This window comes from Somniosus microcephalus, chromosome 16, assembly GCF_052327205.1.
Source record: "Somniosus microcephalus isolate GS21.2 chromosome 16, FLI_Smic_1.0, whole genome shotgun sequence".
Classification (NCBI taxonomy): Eukaryota; Metazoa; Chordata; class Chondrichthyes; order Squaliformes; family Somniosidae; genus Somniosus; species Somniosus microcephalus.
In genome coordinates, this window is record NC_141002.1 from 77446019 (window position 1) to 77464989 (window position 18971).

General features: G+C 42.8%; 1 protein-coding gene across 1 annotated transcript in view; it reads right to left on the bottom strand.

Annotated features, from left to right (window-relative positions):
- The window catches only part of slc6a15 (solute carrier family 6 member 15), a 44555-nt gene that overhangs the window by 8730 nt on the left and 16854 nt on the right, over nucleotides 1–18971 (bottom strand). The window contains exons 5-11 of the mRNA XM_086009297.1: nucleotides 18454–18580; nucleotides 18179–18360; nucleotides 5953–6063; nucleotides 4097–4338; nucleotides 3807–3999; nucleotides 2994–3186; nucleotides 1685–1844 (exon numbers count right to left, since the gene is read on the bottom strand). Coding sequence (XP_085865423.1) covers nucleotides 1685–1844; nucleotides 2994–3186; nucleotides 3807–3999; nucleotides 4097–4338; nucleotides 5953–6063; nucleotides 18179–18360; nucleotides 18454–18580 — 1208 coding nt within the window. The remainder of the gene's footprint in view (nucleotides 1–1684; nucleotides 1845–2993; nucleotides 3187–3806; nucleotides 4000–4096; nucleotides 4339–5952; nucleotides 6064–18178; nucleotides 18361–18453; nucleotides 18581–18971) is intronic.

Genomic DNA, 18971 nt, shown 5'->3' on the forward strand with positions numbered 1-18971 from the left:
CACTGCTCTGATGTGGATTTTCCTACAAGTAGCTGATCCCAGTCCACTTTGGCTAGATCCTGCCTTATCATATTAAAATCGGCCTTCCCCCAAGTTATTACCTTTATTTCTGGTCCATCTTTGTCCTTTTCCATGACTACCTTAAATCTCACCGCATTATGGTCACTGTCACCAAAATGCTCTCCTACTGACACTTCTACCACTTGCCCTGCTACATTCCCTACAATTAGGTCCAGTACTGCCCCCTCTCTTGTAGGACTTTCTACATACTGGCTCAAAAAGCTCTCCTGGATGCACTTTAAGAATTCCGCACCCTCTAAGCCTTTCACACTCTGACTATCCCAGTTAATATTGGAGATTGAAATTGCGACCGAATTGTGAAATGATAACGGACGGACTCATAATGTAGGAAGTCAGCAGGGGGTCCTTTGACTGTAAGGACTCAAAATGGTCAGCATATGGTCCTTTGTTTGTGAGACCACATGGACAGGAATGAGAAACACTGGATGAAGAGGAAGTCCCACCCCACACACATCACAGGAACATGAACGTGTCATGCAGAAGGAACTCAAATCAGGGAAGGTTGGGAGTGAAACTGACCTATCAGAGGAAGGCAGACGAAGAAATACGAGGGGGGCCGGCAGGAAGGCACTATAAAGGAATGACCCAGAAGTGGGAAATTCAGGGACAAAGAAAGCAGTTTGACTGGCCAGTCTATGTTTGCAACCTACTTTTTCCGGACTGATCACCCAGGGGGAAGTGTATGTATGGAAGTTGGACATAAGGCATAGATATTGCTAATGAGTACTTTTATGTACGGTTGACTTGGGATATGAATCACCAGGGATTAGCATATAAGTTGCTGGGAAGTACTTTTGCATACGGTTGACTTGGGATATGAATCGCCAAGGATTAGCATATAAGTTGCTAGGAAGTACTTTTGTGTATGGTTGACTGTGGGCATATGGAGTGCCAAGGATTAGCATAAATTGTGGCGATGCGTTTATGTACGTTTAGCTAAACTGTGCAGCATATTAATTGCGAGGGAAATACTTTTACGGTAAATTGTGAGCATATTGATTGCGAGGGTGCTTCTCTGTACTGCTTGAATAGTGGTTGGGGTTTTGAATCTGTCTTAGGAACAATAAAAGTTTTAAGACAGAACCGGTGTGTCTGGTGTAATTTCTCATAAGTCTCAAGTCCGTACTCTATAACCTGTTGGGCATGGCGAGGGGTAATTCTGCATGTCTTACTCTAGAAAGTGAAATCATCAGTGGTGTTGATGGGACAAATCTATTTGCATAGAGTGGGAGAATAGAGAGAACGATAGATAAATTATAATGGGTCTGTATTGGCGGATTTGACCAGGTTGCTCCAGTGATGTAGCCTTGAACTTGAATTCAGAGGGGCCAAGCATAAACACTCGTCTTCAGGCAGGTGAACTCAAGTTATCCTCTTAATAGTGAGTGTTACTGGTTCTCAATGAGGTCACTGGATGGAGCAGTATGGAGTTACAAGACCTACTGTGGCCCACAAAGGACAACTGCTGAAAAAAGGTTTATACAATAAAACTGGGATGTAAATTTAGGAAAAAGTATAATAAACAGAACCAGTGTTTTTTTTTTGTTACGCATTTTACAAAATGAAATAAATTTAGATGAATCATAGGGCTACTGGTACGTACTTATCTGTGCCATAAACCCAAGCGACAGCGATGTTCTCCAGGATAACCACAATCAGTAGGGGCAGGGTGGCTGAGTAATCATCAAACATGGTTACAAAGTAGTTTCCAGAGCGCTGCACAAAGAGGAGGCCAACACTGAAAGCTATGAGACAACAGCCAACTAGAGCAAAGGAAAATATATATTACAGACCTGACAGATGGCCAAAGTACATTGCAAATCAGCTACAAATAAGCTGACTGTAATCCTGTAATTGCTATCAGGGTAAGCATGAAAAGGAGGCAGAATTTAAAAATCGTAAGACTTTTCCACACAGTACGATACTACAAGCGATGTTTGTTGAATAAAGGCACCAGTGTTCCTTGTCCAAAGCCTTTCATGGGTCTACATTGAAAATAAAATTTATACATTGTCCACTGTGAGAGTTTCACTATTTATTTCTTTCACGTACAAAGTCAGGGACAGAGAGCTCACTTGTTGGCTGATCTTGAATTTGAAAAATTGCCCTCCAGTCAAAGCTAAACAATGGGATGCTGAAGCTTTAATATAATTCCCATGGAAGTTCGAGCCACTGGGTCAAAATAGGTACACTGAGTAAGCACATTTTCTGTTAGCTCAGTCGTGGCTCTTTACAAATAATAAGATTTTTTTTATAACGGCGGTGTGGGGGGTGGGGGGCGTTTAACCTATTGTTTTTACCATAATTTTCTAAGCTGTTAATGGTAATCAGCAGGCAGCATGTGTAGCTGCGTGAGGGAATGGCGTCTGAGAGGCTCCATCAGAGTACTGATGAGTCCTTGTGGAGCTCAGCTTCTGTGTCTGAAAGCACTGAGACACAGGCCATGGATAAAACAGATGGGGCAGTATTAAGCACATGGTGCTGGCTGCTTTAGATGCTATGGACTTTGGAGTACGGACTTCAATATTTGCTATAAGATGAAAGGTGTTGGCAAGATCCATTCCTGTTATAAGTTCAAATCGGGTGGATACCATGTGGACCAATCTATCCAACCAAAGGAGCTTTAGTCCTAATATACTAATTTTCTATATAAATGTGACTTGGTATTTGACAGCCTCATACACCAAAATATTACAAGAAATACGGCAATTTGAAAACATGTCTTCTGAATACGTGAAGATAAATCCAATGATAATGCCTAGCCTTCCTGAATCCTATTCATGTTCAGTTAAATTCAACCTTATCCAAGCAAGAATTTTCCTGACACATGTAATATACATTTATCAGAGGTTAAAATGACAGCTGATTTTGGAACGATACTGAAAGTGTCACCAAGTGACAGTGCTACTTACTGGTGAGAATTTCTTTGCGCACTTTGAACGTGTCTACGAGAGGTGTGAGTATTCCTTCAATGGTACCAAACATGCTGCCCAAGCCCAGATTTACTAACATCAGGAAGAATAGCACTGACCAGAAGGGGGATGCTGGGAAGTGAGTCATAGCTTCAGTGAAGGCAATAAAAGCTAAACCAGTCCCTTGTACAGCCTACAAAACACAAAGCAAGTAAAGAGTGTGTTAAGAATAAGATGGTGGAACACTAAAACACTGCAGTGGAGTAGTAGGTTCATGTCCATGATTCTTCTAGGGCATCGAAGATACACGGGTAAATTAGATATTTTGCAGCCTGTCTGAGGGATGCCAATTAAGGTTCCTTTGGTGGCTCCAGAGATTGTAGTCAGGCAGGTTGAAAGTGCCCTCAAAAGCTGCACAATTTATATTTAAAAAATTGCTGCTCAAATGTTTAAATTGTGAATAGTTGTACAGGCTCAGGGCATTTCAGTCACTTTCACCTTAATTATCTGCGGCAGCCACAAACGTCTGCTTTATTCAGGCATAGATAATATTGAGCGCACAACAGCTGGAAATGATGAGGATTTTGGATGGATGATATTATCCCGTCGTTATCCCATCATTTCCGTACACCCGCTGGGAGTGGAATGAGCACTTCTTGCACCCACCCCCCTAACCTGTTCCGGTAGAAATTTTCACATGTCAAATGGGGTGGATCAGGATCTTGCCCCAAATTCCAACCCCCTGCCCAGATAGTGTGATCTTTGCCAAGCAATTTCAGGACTCTTTATTAATCTGTTTTATTATAGACTGACCTGGTTAAGTTCATCCTCTAGTTGACATGAATCCAGGCCTAACTTCAGAAATTCTTCTTCCTTCACTTCCTTTATAATGTTGTACATCTGATGGTAATCTGTTGCTGAAACATCTGAGAGATTAACATGGTGAGGGATGAGATCATGACTGACCACACCTACTTTTAGCATTTCCAAGATCTTGTCTGCATTTCTGCAATGTAACACATAGGGCCAAATCAGTGTGAGTAACAACATGCGAACATGGGCAAAACATGGTCTTAGGCATAGAATAGGGAATCGGTACCCACCTAGCAATGCATTTTTCATTTATAATATTTGCTTTAAAGCCCAAGACGGCAAACACCACAAGTGTTGCTAAGACAGATGTGAAGAAATTGATTAAGGACACGAGGACTGCATCAAAATGGCAGTTGTTATCTCGCTTGTTGTAGCTGGAGAAAGCAATCACACCACCGAATCCCAGCCCGAGAGCAAAGAACACTTGGGTTGCAGCCCCTCTCCAGACCTGAGGGTCTAACATGATCTCCAGCTGTGAGGTTTGAAAAGAGTCTGTGATTAGTGCACTGTGCGAGCTCAGTCATTCCCACAAACTCTCCAAAATGTGCTTGAATCAAAACTGATGAAATCGGCCTGAAGATAAAAGGCCTAAATAGAAATAAGTATCACTCTTGCAGTACAGCAATATATTTTTTTAAAGAAGCGCGGTAGACCTCTCCTGATATAGCTGGCTGGAACATCCTTGCTTTTCCACCTTGGCAATGGTCATTGTCACCGGACTCTCTGCACTAATTTCAGAGAGGTAAAGGCCAATGACAATTTAAACACAGCTGCTGATTGTCACAGAGGGTTCCACCTGAACTTGTGCTCATTATCTCCTTTGCTCAACTAATCTCCCCCCTTCCCACTCACACGGTAATAGGAATTATTTCTGTGGTTTCCTTGCAGATTTCTTACTTGTTACGCAAATAGACAAATGTACCATTTGTTGCAGCTCTATTCAAACTGCTTTAGGAAGGGATACTACAGCAAAGTGAAATACGGTGCGCCCTTCAATAGTTGCATTAAGTAACAGGTGCTAGGCATCATTTCTAAAAGTGCACACTTATTCTGAATTTGCAAAATAGACCAATCTTTCACTCTGTTTAATTAGGTTGGGCTTATGACAAATTTGGTAACTGTAAATAATTACAGTACAACATAAACTATAATGCTGGTATAGAATTACATTATATCTAATTTACAGCACAGAAATAGGCCATTCGGTCCAACTGGTCTATACCAGTGCTTATGCTCCACACGAGCCTCCTCCCACTTTAGTTCATCTAACTATCAGCGTATCCTTCTATTCCTTTCTCCCTCGTGTACTTATCTAGTTTCCCCTTAAAGGCATCTATGCTATTCGCCTTAACTACTCCATGTGGTAGCAGGTTCTACATTCTAACCACTCTCTGGGTAAAGAAGCTTCTCCTGAATTCTTCATTGGATTTATTAGTGACTATCTTATATTTATGTACATGAGAGCCCTGCCTCTTGTAACTGCTTTTACCATTCAGGCTCCTCCATCGCAGTATGGAGATCTTTATATCATCTCTTTTGCTGATGTAGCTTTTTAAGCCTCTCCAGAATATAACCGGCATCTGTTGTTGAAGCTGTGATCTACACCAGCCATATATTTATGTTGACAGATACATTAACCACATAGCATACACTTTTCTGAGCACTGCGAGGTTTGTTTGTGATTTTCTGCTATTATTAGAATAAAATTCAGTTTTGAAGAAGATTTTAAATCATTTTATTAATTTTATATAAGATTGAGTGCACCGTTTGATCTGACTAGATTTATTCGAGTAACAGGATAAGCTGGTTGGTGGTCAACATCCTAAAGACACTAGTTCACTGTCCCACTAGGTGGCGTGCAGTATAACACTGAGGAGTGTTCATCTAAAATCCCACCACCAGATGGTACTGACAGCAGTACTGCAGGCTTCTGAGAGCACATCACAGAAGTTATACTAGCTGGGCAGTGCTTAGCAATTTATTCCCATTCTACTTAATATGTACATTAATAGCTGTGCCTCTAAATACAAACATGCTGTCAGTAAGAAGCATTTCCATGTTAACGATAAAACTGAGCGGAACGTACCTTAGGGGTAAACATGTAGCGGATGCCATCCAAGGAACCTTTCAGAAGAAGACCTCGAACCAGAAAGCAGATAAGTACAACATAGGGAAATAGAGAACTAAAGTACATCACCTGGAAAAAAAAATTGTATTGAGAGATAAATTATTGCAGCAAAAAAAATCCACACTTTTTTTTCAGATCTAAAAGATGTGTTAACACTAACAATTTGATAACTGCATTTCAGCCATGTCTGCATGATTGAAACTTTGCTACATGCAGTGATACAAAAATATCAGGATCAGCCCTGCTGGTATCTTCTGTATAGTGTGGGCAATCATCGATTTGAATGCAGCTGGACAGTAGAAAATATCCAGGTAACAACAATGTTGTCTAGATTAACAATGCACTGAAGGTACAGGAAACTTTCTGGTATCCGGCACTGACGGGACCGAGCTGGTGCCGAACCATCAAAACTGCCGTAGAAACCAGCGCTAATGTTAAAACATATGGAGCTTTTGAGCTCCGTGTGAATCAACAAACCCTGTTGCTTAGCAACAGCTTCAAAACAGTCGGCCGCAGCTTAGAAGCGTCTCTGTAGCTAAGCAACAGCTTCAGCTAGACCTTGCAGAGCCTGACTGGAAAAAAAAAAGCAACGAGAAGTAAAAAAACTTATAGGAAACAGCTCCTGAATTTTGCCGGTAGATAGAGCTTTCTGGACATTTAACCTCCGGTTAAACAAAAGTTTCCTGTACAAAGTATTCAGCAGTTAAACTTTTCTTTTTTTCATCCTCAACAATTTTCTCCTTGCCATCAACCTGCTGAAGGCATTGGCTCTCTTATCGGCGTACAGTGCCACAGATACTCGTCACTCTTTGGCATGTCACCTGAGTGGCTATTCTTCACAGTGAGCTTCACCAGTAAAGTTTCCTCGCCGGGCCGGGGGGAGGGTGTCATCATTCTGGTGCCAGATCTTTTTCTCATTCAACTTTCATACAAAAACAACAACTTGCATTTATGTAGCCCTTTTAATATTGGAAAATGTTCCACGGCTGTTTACAGAGGTGTAATTAGACAGAAATTGACACCGAGCCAAAAAGGAAGATGTGACCAAAAGATTCCTTAAAATTCACTCCCTCCACCACTGGCGTACCGTGGCTGCAGTGTGTACCATCTACAAGATGCACTGCAGCAACTCGCCAAGGCTTCTTCGACAGCACCTCCCCATCCCACGATCTCTACCACCTAGGACAAGGGCAGCAGGCACATAGGAACACCACCACCATCCTGACTTGGAAATATATCGCCGTTCCTTCATCGTCGCTGGGTCAAAATCCTGGAACTCCCTCCCTAACAGCACTGTGGGAGCACCTTCACAACGCGGACTGCAGCGATTCAAGAAGACGGCTCACCACCATCTTCTCAAGGGCAATTAGGGATGGGCAATAAATGCTGTCCTGCCAGCAACACTCACATCCCAAGAACGAATGAAAACAAAGTAAGCCAAAGAGATGAGTTTTAAGGAGGGTCTTAAAGGAGGAGAGGGAGATCACCGAGGGAATTCCAGCGATGAGGGCCTAGATGGCTGAAGGCACAGCTCCCAATGGTGAGGCAAAGAGATTTCAAGATGCATAGTAGGCCAGAGTTGAAGGAATGCAGAGTTCTCAGAAGGCGGAAGGAGGTTACAGAGATAGGGAGGGGCCAGGCCATGAAGAAAATATTTCTTTTAACTTGAGGCTTTGGGGGACTGCGAGCCAGTATAGGTCAGCGAGCATAGGCTGATGGGTGAGTTTCATTGCGGGATAGGATATGGGCAACAGCAGCAGAGTTTCGATGAGCTATGGATTAAGAAGGGTGGAGAATGGGAGGCTGGCCAGGAGACCTTTGGAATTGTTGAGTTTGGAGGTGACAAAGGTGTGGATGAGGGTTTTTGCAGCAGATCCCAGAAATCACAGAAATCACAGAAACCCCACAGTGCAGATAGAGGCCATTTCGGCCCATCGAGCCTGCACCGACACATATCCCACCCGATCCCCGAACACTAAGGGTCAATTTATCATAGCCAATCATCCTAACCTGCACATCTTTGGACTGTGGGAGGAAACCGGAGCACCCGGAGGAAACCCACGCAAACACTGGGAGAATGTGCAAACTCCACACAGACAGTCACCCGAGGCCGGATTCGAACCCGGGTCCCTGGCGCTGTGAGGCAACAGTGCTAACCACTATGCCACCGTGCTGCATCTGAGATCATCTGAGGCAGGAACAGAGATAGGTGACGTTACGGAGGTGGAGGTCGATGGAGTGGCTATGGGTTTGGAAGCTCAGTTCTGGGTCAAATAGGACGCCGTGGTTGAGAACAGCTGGTTCAACCTGAGACAGTGGCCAGGAAGGGTAATGGAACAGTGGAGAGAGTATGGAGTTTGTAGGAGGGGGCAAGGTCAGAATGATGGCTTCTGTCTTCCCGTTGTTTAACTGGAAGAAATTGTGGGAATGCGTGTCGGACTAGCAGTGTGACAACACAGGCAATGGAGGACTCAAGACAGGTGGTGCTGGGTGTCGTCAGCATACATGTGGAACCTGACCCCGTGATTTTGGATGCTGTCACCATGAGGCAGCATGTAGTTAAGAGGAGGCTAAAGATAGCTCCTTGGGGGACTCTAGAGGTAATGGCCCAGGGGTGGCATGAAAAGCCATTGCTGGGCATGTTCTGGCACAGTTGGATAAGCACGGGAGTGCACAGAGGAATCAGCCTAGATTATGGGCTCAAGTCGCATGAGGGGAGATAGAAGAGAATATGGGTTCAGGACTAGGGCAGGGGAAATTTTGGCAGAGGTGTGGCTTGGTGGGCAAGAGGAAGACCGTATGCGGCAGAAGCAGCTGAACAGATGGCCTCAATGCGGGTGACAAAGAATTCCAGGAGCTCCTCACACTTATTGGAGATGTGGGTGCAGGGGGGAAGGCAAGACGGGTTTAAGGAGATTGTTGGTAGTAGAGAAAAGGACTGGGGTTATCTTTGCATTCCAGGATGATCCTGGAGTAGTGAGCAGTTTTGGAAGAGCACAGCAAAGCCCGATAGTGGCTGATGTGGTCCAGCAAGATCTGACGATGGATGGTGAAACCAGTTGTGATGGGGGAAAAAAGCAGATAGAAGTGATGGTCTCATTCCAGAGCAACAGCCAAAATGCACACATGAATAAGAACATAAGAACATAAAAAATAGGAGCAGGAGTAGGCCATTTGGCCCTTCGAGCCTGCTCCGTCATTCACTAAGATCATGGCTGATTTTCTACCTCAACTCCACCTTACTGCACTATCCCCATATCCCATGATTCCCTTAATATCCAAAAATCTATCGATCTCTGTCTTGAATATACTCAACAACTGAGCCTCCACAGCCCTCTGGGATAGAGAATTCCAAAGATTCACCACCCTCTGAGTGAAGAAATTGCTCCTCATCTCAGTCCTAGATGGCCGACCCCTTATTCTGAGACTGTGACCCCTGGTTCTAGACTCTCCAGCCAGGGGAAACATCCTCCCTGCATCTCCCTGTCAAGCCCTGTAAGAATTTTGTACGTTTCAATGAGATCACCTCTCATTCTTCTAAACTCTAGAGAATATAGGCCTAGTCTACTCAATCTCCTCTCATAGGACAACCCCCCCATCCCAGGAACCGGTCTGGTGAACCTTTGTTGTACTCCCTCTATGGCAAGTATATCCTTCCTTAGGTAAGGAGACCAAAACTGTACACAATACTCCAGGCGTGGTCTCACCAGGGCCCTATATAATTGCAGTAAGACGTCTTTATTCTTACACTCAAATCCTCTTGTAATAAAGGCCAACATACCATTTGCTTTCCTAATTGTTGCTGTACCTACATGTTAATTTTCAGTGATTCGTGTACAAGGACACCCAGGTCCCTCTGATCAGCAACATTTCCCAATCTCTCACCATTTAAAAAATACTCTGCTTTTCTATTTTTCCTATCAAAGTGGATAACTTCACATTTCTCCACATTATATTCCATTTGCCATGTTCTTGCCCACTCAATTAGCCTGTCTATATCTCCTTGAAGCCTCTTTGCATCCTCCTCACAACTTACATTCCCACCTAGCTTTGTATCATCAGCAAACTTGGATATATTACATTTGGTCCCCTCATCCAAATCATTGATATAGATTGTGAATAGCTGAGGCCCAAGCACTGATCCACTAGTTACAGCCAGCCAACCCGAAAATGACCATTTATTCCTGCTCTCTGTTTTCTGTCCGTTAACCAATCCTCAATCCATGAGCCCTAATTTTGTTTAATAACCTCTTCTGTGGCACCTTATCAAATGCCTTCTGAAAATCTAAATACACCAAATCCACTGGTTCCCCCTTATCTATTCTGTTAGTTACAACCTCAAAAAAACTCTCACAGATTTGTCAAACATGATTTCCCTTTCATAAATCCGTGTTTACACTGCCCAATCCTATTATTTTCTAAGTGCCCTGTTACCATGTCCTTAATAATAAATTCTAGCATTTTCCCTACTACTGATGTCAGGCTAACTGATCTGCAGTTCCCTGTTTTCTCTCTCCCTCCTTTCTTAAATAGTGAGGTTACATTTGCTACCTTCCAATCTGCGGGAACCGTTCTAGAATCTATGGAATTTTGGAAAATGACAAGCAATGCATCTACTATCTTTATAGCCGCCTCTTTTAAAACCCGAGGATGTAGGCCATTAGGTCCAGGGGATTTATCGGTTTTCAAATCCATTAATTTCTCCAGTGATTTTTTTTTTACTAATTCTAATTTGTTTCAGTTCCTCATTCTCGCTAGACCCTTGGTTCTCCACTATTTCCGGGAATAGATACCGAGAAGATTCAGGTTACATCGGCATGGCAAAGATTAGGAGAGATATGTCCTGGTTGTAAATATAGGATAGCGAGGAGAGAGCCCAAAATTAGAGGTCCTGTAGTGGGATGAAGTTAACTTGTAGATAGGGTGGAGTCAGCTTGAAGAATCAATGAACAAATGTCTAGGTTCGGAGACAGTTGTGGGCACTGGCAGACTTTTATCAGAGTTTCCTTGATAGCAATAAGGAGTGGCAAAACTGCCTGCTTTCCCCTCCCCAATCCACACTCCCAGGCTGAGAACAGCCAGCTAAGCACGGACTGGGAGGTCAAACCTGGGACCTTCTTGCTCTGCATGCCCAGTTACTCAATAGATACATTTCTTCCATTGTTTTTCAATGCTAGTGAGTTTGACCTTTGAGCCTCCACTGAGTTGTCTTAAAAAATAAATCTGATCAACACTTTATTTTTTCTAGTGGTTTTTAAATGCCACAGGTTTTTTTAAAACAACATTTATATTGGATCACTGTTGCAGCTTTACATGGACTAAACATAACATAAGAATGGACTAAGGGTATTATATCAGTTATTTATTTTGGGGAATAGCGTGCTCTCTTCCAGCCTTCCCCACCCAGAAGATAGGCTTCACTTGTCTTTGATGACCTAAGCTCAAAAATCGCCTTTGAACTTTTCTGATGAAATGACTGGAATATCCAGAAATATCTCCGCCTCAGGACATTAGAGCCAGTTCAGTGTATATTAAATCAACCTATTTTATTACTTTTGTTGAGTGGGAAGATCTGAATAGTTAGCATAGGTTCGGCCTATTGACCATGAGTGCATGGCGGGCCTACCATGCAGTACGCTAAGACGGAGGAGGCTATAAGCCCATTTCATCCTTTAAATGAGGGTCTGTGGCCTCCCAAGGGGCATTTTTTTAAATGAATGCAATGCTCCTGGAATATCTTGGCTGTTTTTCCTGTGAATATTTTTATTCCATGATTTTCAATCTCAAAATAAGGAAGGATAGCTATATGAGGTACGGGAGCAATCAAACCACTTTCCAGAAATGGTGCTGCACAAATGCTAGTCTGAAGAAGTGTAGGGAGTACTTGTGGTGTCCGGCCCAACAATCCTTTTGATACCACCGAAAATGGATGAACTGCTCATTCAGCGCATTGATATCCATTGGACATTGCTAACAGAGAGTGACTACTGCATGACAAATGTCTCTGCTCTCCAAAAGCCATTACTTGTGATATAAAACATCATATAAGTGCAAACATGTCTTTTGAAAATTATATACAATACGTTTTGTAGCTCCATAAATTAAGTTACAGTTTTTGTTTCCACCATAGAATTGTCTGGTGCCGATAACGATTAAAAAAAAAGTGGAACCATCGTTATCTGCCATAATGAAGGCAGCAATGGAGGAGAGACTCCCCGCCAAGGGGATAATAGGTAGTCGAAAGGTCCCAAAATTTGGTCTTGCTTGATGGTACAGCAAAATCCTTGAGATGGTAATGAAGAAAAATATAAATAATAACATTTGAATTTAATCTCTTTTCGACTGTCGGGTTGGTTTATGCCAAACAGGAGGAGATTGGTACTAGTGGACTGTGGAGTGTGGGGATATCCTGTGCAAGGGGTGGTCCTGCAAAAATTCTGGCAGAAAATAAGGAAGGGGATAATTGGACGCTCCACTGTGCCATCAATTTTAGGATCTGGAAATCAGACCGTTAGCTGAATTTTCTTCTGACCAGTACACCTCTGTGCTTATGGCCGGAATACTGAGGCTGAATAGCACTTATCTGCATCCACATATTAATTTTAATATGTGTGCAAGGTGGGGCGATCTGTTGAAGTAGTGCATCTCCCTCAGGGAGCTGAGTAAGGGTTAACTAACACTGTGTGGGTAAACGCATAGTACACACTGATGCATGACACATGTTGAAGTGACATTGGGGAAAGGAAACACTCGTATATACAGAATGCGGGTGTTAAGGGTAGCTGTGCTGGAGATCACATGGTTTAAAATCACCTGATGCGTGTTTAACACCGCAGTAAATGCACAGCCACCTACTCCTCATGGGTTTCTGCTTGTGTATTGAAATAAACTTTCAGCTAGAGGTTAATGAAAGCAGAACACGAAGGACAAAAGAGGAGCCCATGTGAAAGAAAGTTCCAGAAATTGTAAAGGGCTGTGCACAAAAGGGTGAAGAAGTGCCATGCTGTAGGTTTTTTTTTTCATTTTCCCCCTTAATTTGTGTATGAAATGAGATTGGACAACTGACATGGGGGTAGAAAAAAGCACGATACAAAGAAATTATTTAAAAAAATTATTAAGTCCTTTTCATTACTCAAGTCATAAACTCCTCTGCACAGATGAAGTCCTGCTGTAGGATTAAATGAGCATCGCTGGGCAGATGGCATCATTAAAATTCTGAGTTCTGAGCAGCCAGCAATCTTACAACCGCACTTTGGAGCCAATCTCATTTAAATCTAGCCTGCTTCACTGTGGGTGCTTTCACAGACGGATGGCTGAGGAGCTTCCTTGCTTCTAAGGGCAACCAATGGCTACAATCAGGACCTCTGCTTCCAGGGGGGGAAATAGCTGGCAATATCGGAACCTAACTCCTTAGAATGGAAAATGGGGATCTTCTATGTGAATAAATATTTAGCCTTTGTCTGCAGAGAGAGTCTGGTGTTATCTAAGTTACTTTATAGAAGAGAGCAAGGAACCAAATGTGTTTTTTATAAAAATTCCTCTGTCTACCAAGCAATGCTCTCTCTAAGCTGCACGCGTGCGCAACCACGCAGTAATCTGCACGGTCCCACGCAGGCCGCTCACAAGCTTTTACATTGGAAATACCGCACAAATTTAAAGGGACCGTGCACTGAAAGAAACAGGCCGCGCAAAACATAGTGCAGCCTACAGGGAACATTGCTACCAAGTGACAGCTGTGGCTCAGTGGGTTCAAGTCCCACTCCAGAGACTAGAGCACAAAAATCTAGGCTGACACTCCAGTGCAGTGCTGAGGGAGTGCTGCACTGTCAGAGGTGCCGCCTTTCGGATGAGGCGCTAAACCGTGGGCGTAAAAGATCCCATGGCACTATTTCGAAGAACAGCAGGGGAGTTACCCCCAGTGTTCTGGCCAATATTTATACCTCAATCAACATCTCAAAAACAAATTATGTTTGTGGGAGCTTGCTGTGCGCAAATTGCCGCATTTCCTACATTACAACAGTGACTACACTTCAAAAGTACTTCATTGGCTGTAAAGCACTTTGAGACCTCCTGCGGTCACGCAAGGCGCTGTATAAATAAAGTCTTTCTTTTTTACCAGTTTAGCCTGTTTCAAATAAACAGTTTAATAAATGACAGGCAAAGGACTTCCATACAAACATGTATAGATTTTAATATTACATATTACAAACAACCTTTCTTTTACCAAAAAGATAGCTGCTATAAGGCAGGAAACAGCCCTATCAATCCCACTGTTGAAGATGTAGGCAGTAGCAAGGTACATTTCGACTAATTTTATAAATACAGAACATTGAATTGTCTACCAAGCTCTAAACTTGTTTATTTTTTCTGGTAATACATCCTGGAAATTATACTGGAAAACAAAATGTCTTCACAAGGCCACTGCTTATCCTTGTATGGTTAGATTTACATTTCTTGTGTCTGTCATGTATGTTCAGGCTATCATCTATGTCATGACTGCCATGTCTCTGTCAATTTGCTTTTTCTTGTTGGCTAAGTGTCTATATTCTTATTTTTTGGTATTCATCAATCATACGTACAAAACAATTCTTCCTAATTTCACATTCTCCAGCCAATCACATTTGAGGGGGGAAAAAATTGAAACACCAGACATGACAGTTCCTCTTTCCCCCCACCCCACCATAGAGTCATGGTCATACGGCACAGAAGGAGGCCATTCGGCCCATCGAGTCCGTAACCGGCTCTCTGTGGATCAATCCAGTCAGTCCAACTCCCCCGCTCTATCCCTGTAGCCCTGCAAGTTTATTTCCCTCAAGTGCCTATCTAGTCTCCCCTTGAAAACATTGAGTGTCTCCACTTCCGTCGGCAGCGAATTCCAGGTCCTCACCACTCTCTGCGTAAAAAAGTTTTTCCTCACATCCCCTCTGTATCTCTTGCCCAAAACCTTAAATCTGTGTCCCCTAGTCCTTGTACCATCAACTAGTGGGAACAGCCTTTCCCCATCTAGCCTATCCAAACCCATCATAATCTTGTACACCTCTATCAAATCACCCCTCAACCTCCTTTGCTCTAATGAAAGCAAATCCAGCTTCTCCAACCTGCCCTTGTAGCTAAGATCCCCCATCCCTGGAACCATTCTGGTAAATCTCCTCTGCACCCTCTTAAGGGCCTTCATATCCTTCCTAAAGTGTGGTGACCAGAACTGGACGCAATACTCCAATTGTGGCCTAACCAGCGCTTTATAAATGTTCAGCATAACTTCTCTACTTTTGTACTCAATACCTCTATTTATGAAGCCCAAGATCCCATATGGTTTGCTAACCACTCTCTCAATATGTCCTGCCACCTTCAGGGACCTATGCACATTAACTCCCAGGTCCCTCTGTCCCTGCACACTCTTTAAAACTGTGCCATTAAGTATATATTGCCTCTCCCTGTTCCTTCTGCCAAAATGCATCACCTCACAATTCTCTGTATTAAATTCCATCTGCCACTTGTCTGCCCATTCTGCTAGCCTTTCTATATCCTGTTGCAGTTGATTGGTATCATCCTCATTGTTTGCCACACACCCAAGTTTGGTGTCATCGGCAAATTTTGAAATTTTACTCTGTATTCCAATATCCAGGTCATTTATATATATCAAAAAAAGCAGTGGCCCCAGCACTGACCCTTGGGGAACACCACTGTCTACCATCCTCCAGTCTGACATGACAGTTCCTCTTTCCCCCCACCCCACCATGACCTAAAATTAAAGGTAAACATAAAATATTCACATAAATCATAAACATACCCATTAACTCCGCTCCAATTCCTCTCCCCTTATGATTTCCTGAACTTCGAGTCCAGCCTTCTCACCCATACCTAACCATCTCCACACAATCACCTAACGTTCCATGTTCAGAGACCCCAATGTAAACCAACAAACTGCATGTTCACGGGAAAGACTACAATTCCTAAGAACTATTGCATGGCTGGGGCTCAAACCCATAAAAAAGGATACACTTTTTTCATGTAACACAGACTCCCTGGGACATGCGTGCACAGGGATTCCGTCTCCAGTGAATGAGCTCCTGGCTTTATTTCAGTAATGGGGGTAAATTTTCATCTTCACCGTCTGGGGGGATCACCTGGTGGGACAGAACCTCAGCCTTTTGTAAAACCTGTCTGATTTTCATTCCATGATTGCCATTCAGGTGGTGAAGATGAAAATTTACCCCATGGTGTTGAGGGAAGGGAAAGGGATAGATCCAATTGAGGGTGGATGGGAGAGGAAGAGCGAGCCCTTGAGAGGGAAAGAGAAAGCTAAAGATACAGTGGCTGATTTTGGTGTGGGGGGCAGATGGGGGCAGGGCATCTCCGCTTGCTTAATAACGTTGGCAGGAGGCCCGATTGATTTTGGTTGTTATAGCCACATTTAAATAGAAAAGGCGAGCTATCAGTGAGCTGCTTATAGGGAGCTTGACATTTGGGAAGGTGGGAAACCTGGCAGGACAAATGCCCAACATTGGCATACAGCTGCACCTTAAAGGAAGCAACGGGAGTTAAATAGAGCGGCAGACTTCAGCAGCGGAGACATTTTATGAGCACACATGCCAGCAAGGAGATGGATTTTAAGGCTCCGAACTCTCACGAGATTGAAGGAAACATGTGCCAGACCTGCTTCAGCTTTTCCTGACTGCAGCTAAAAATCTCTTTAAAGCATGCTATAATGGCCTCCTCCCGACCTGTACCGCCCATGGTTTGTGGACAGGTTAAGAGAGTAACACTGCAGTGCTGACTGACAGAAAACAGGCCTTGGGGTCCAGACAATGTCAGCGGACTCCTGCTTGAATATTTTAATTATTCTTCCACCTGATTCCATTTACAGTTGTAAATGGTGGGGTAGTGAGACAAAAATTGGCCCCACTTTCTTGGGGGCCTGATTTGGGGGCTAAAAAGACACTGGTGGTATGTGGAGGGAAGAAAGGTGCATTATTTTGAGTGGGGCAAGAAGAGAGGGGATGCACTGTTGTGGGAGATGGATAGAGAATAACTGCTTGGAGGTGGGAGGAGATGGAGGAAAAGAATAGAGCCGGGTAAGCACACTGGGCAGGCTCGAGGGGCCGAATGGCCTACTCCTGCTCCTATTTCTTATGTTCTTAAAGCCAGAGATGCTTAAGTAGAATTATCTCTTGACCCAAAGAGCCAAAATGGAACCTGAGCTACTCTAAGTAAACAACACACATAACAAACACCAATATTTGTTGGTGACATCTGGAACGGTGAGATAGTGGTCACATTTACATGTAACATTTATCCTCATTCTCAGCGTAATGGAGGTGTGAACTAGCGAGCAGGTGGTGCCAAGAGGCTGCAAAGAAACTAGGGGATGTAACTGGAAGCGTGCAAATGTAATGTTGTTTCAACAGCTACAGCGTTGTAGTCTCTCTACCAATTGTTCGATGGTTGCTGGCGTGTTCTGATCAAGTGAGCCCTCATATGATTCAGTTCACATTCAAATCAAGGACATACCATAAATTCACTGGAGCATGGATTTGTGACATCCACCCTATAGTTTTTGAATACCAAACTTAGTCCAAGCCCAGCATAGGAACGGCAATAGGAGCAGCTCAAGCTTTTTTCATGGCTTGGCTAGATCTAGCAAAGAACACATCAGTTCAAAGTGGAAGTGCTAATTTTGGAATATATTACGTATAGATTAATTACTTGTTAAGAAATATGGAAGCATTCTTATTCCCCCAAATTAAAAAGTCTAACCAGGTTGACAACTCTTCATGTTAAATGAAGAATTTCGGTTTTGTAGGCTTTAGTCCTGAAATTGTGAGTTTCTGTATCCAGAGGACTGGATTCTCTCAATTTCAGGGCTAAACAATATATTAAAATTAATGGCCAGAACATTGGGAGTACTATGAATCAAGCACACTGATCTCCATGCTTAATCCTCCAATGTGTGCTTCCGTTGAGCGAGACTCCACACTGGGAGCAGACCTGGAAATTTTCAGGACTGTAATTTCTACTTCACAATATTCTACATAAAAATATATAAATGTTAACATTCATATTTACAGATGTGAATAGAAAATAAATATTTTGCCTCACTGCAAAATAGGTATATTACAGACAAATTAAAGTTGGAAATCTTAATACAGTGATTAATTCTGGCAGAGTCAAGAAAAACACTAACCTTTCCTGAAGATTGAATGCCTTTGATCATGGCAAGACACACCATAAGCCAAGCTATGAAGAGGCAGATAGTCATCTTCCAGTTCAGACCACCACTCTCTGAGATGGAGTTCGATATATCCAACGCTTCTCTATACCAGAAATAGGTAGTGGCGGAGCTTTTTTCACATTCAGGCACAACAACTGAAACAAACCGAAAGACATCACATTGTTTCCATCACTTAATACACAATGGCATCTCGTATAACAACAGGACATCTGCTGTTGTATACTCACAGGTCTTGGTGCCATTTTTCTCCAAGGGACACTGATCCCAGGGCAGTGGATGCTGAAAGGACTTGGACAAGTAAAAGAAGCTCCAGCCAATAATGACATTGTAGTACAGAGCTACAAAGAAGCACACCTACAATCAAATCACCAAGATGTATTTTACAATCCTTTCATTCTGTTAAATATAAGATACCGCACTGAATTTATGTTATTAATATTTTGAAAATTTTCCTTATCATTTAGAACAATTATAATCTGCAAATTATGCTGTGCAATATTATTATCCAAATATTTAATGTAGACATATCAAATTCCTTTTAACGCAGAGCTGACGCCTGTTAAAGTAGAGATTTGATATGAATGCACAAAATTAAAGCATTCTATAGTTTTCCAGTTTTCTATAGCGAATAAATTTCTTGTGCCTGTTGAGTCATGACCATCAAAGAAACGGGTTTGTTTTCTACAATGTGACTTTCAATGAATTAAAAGAAATCACATTAGTAGTCTATTCCACTTATTTAATT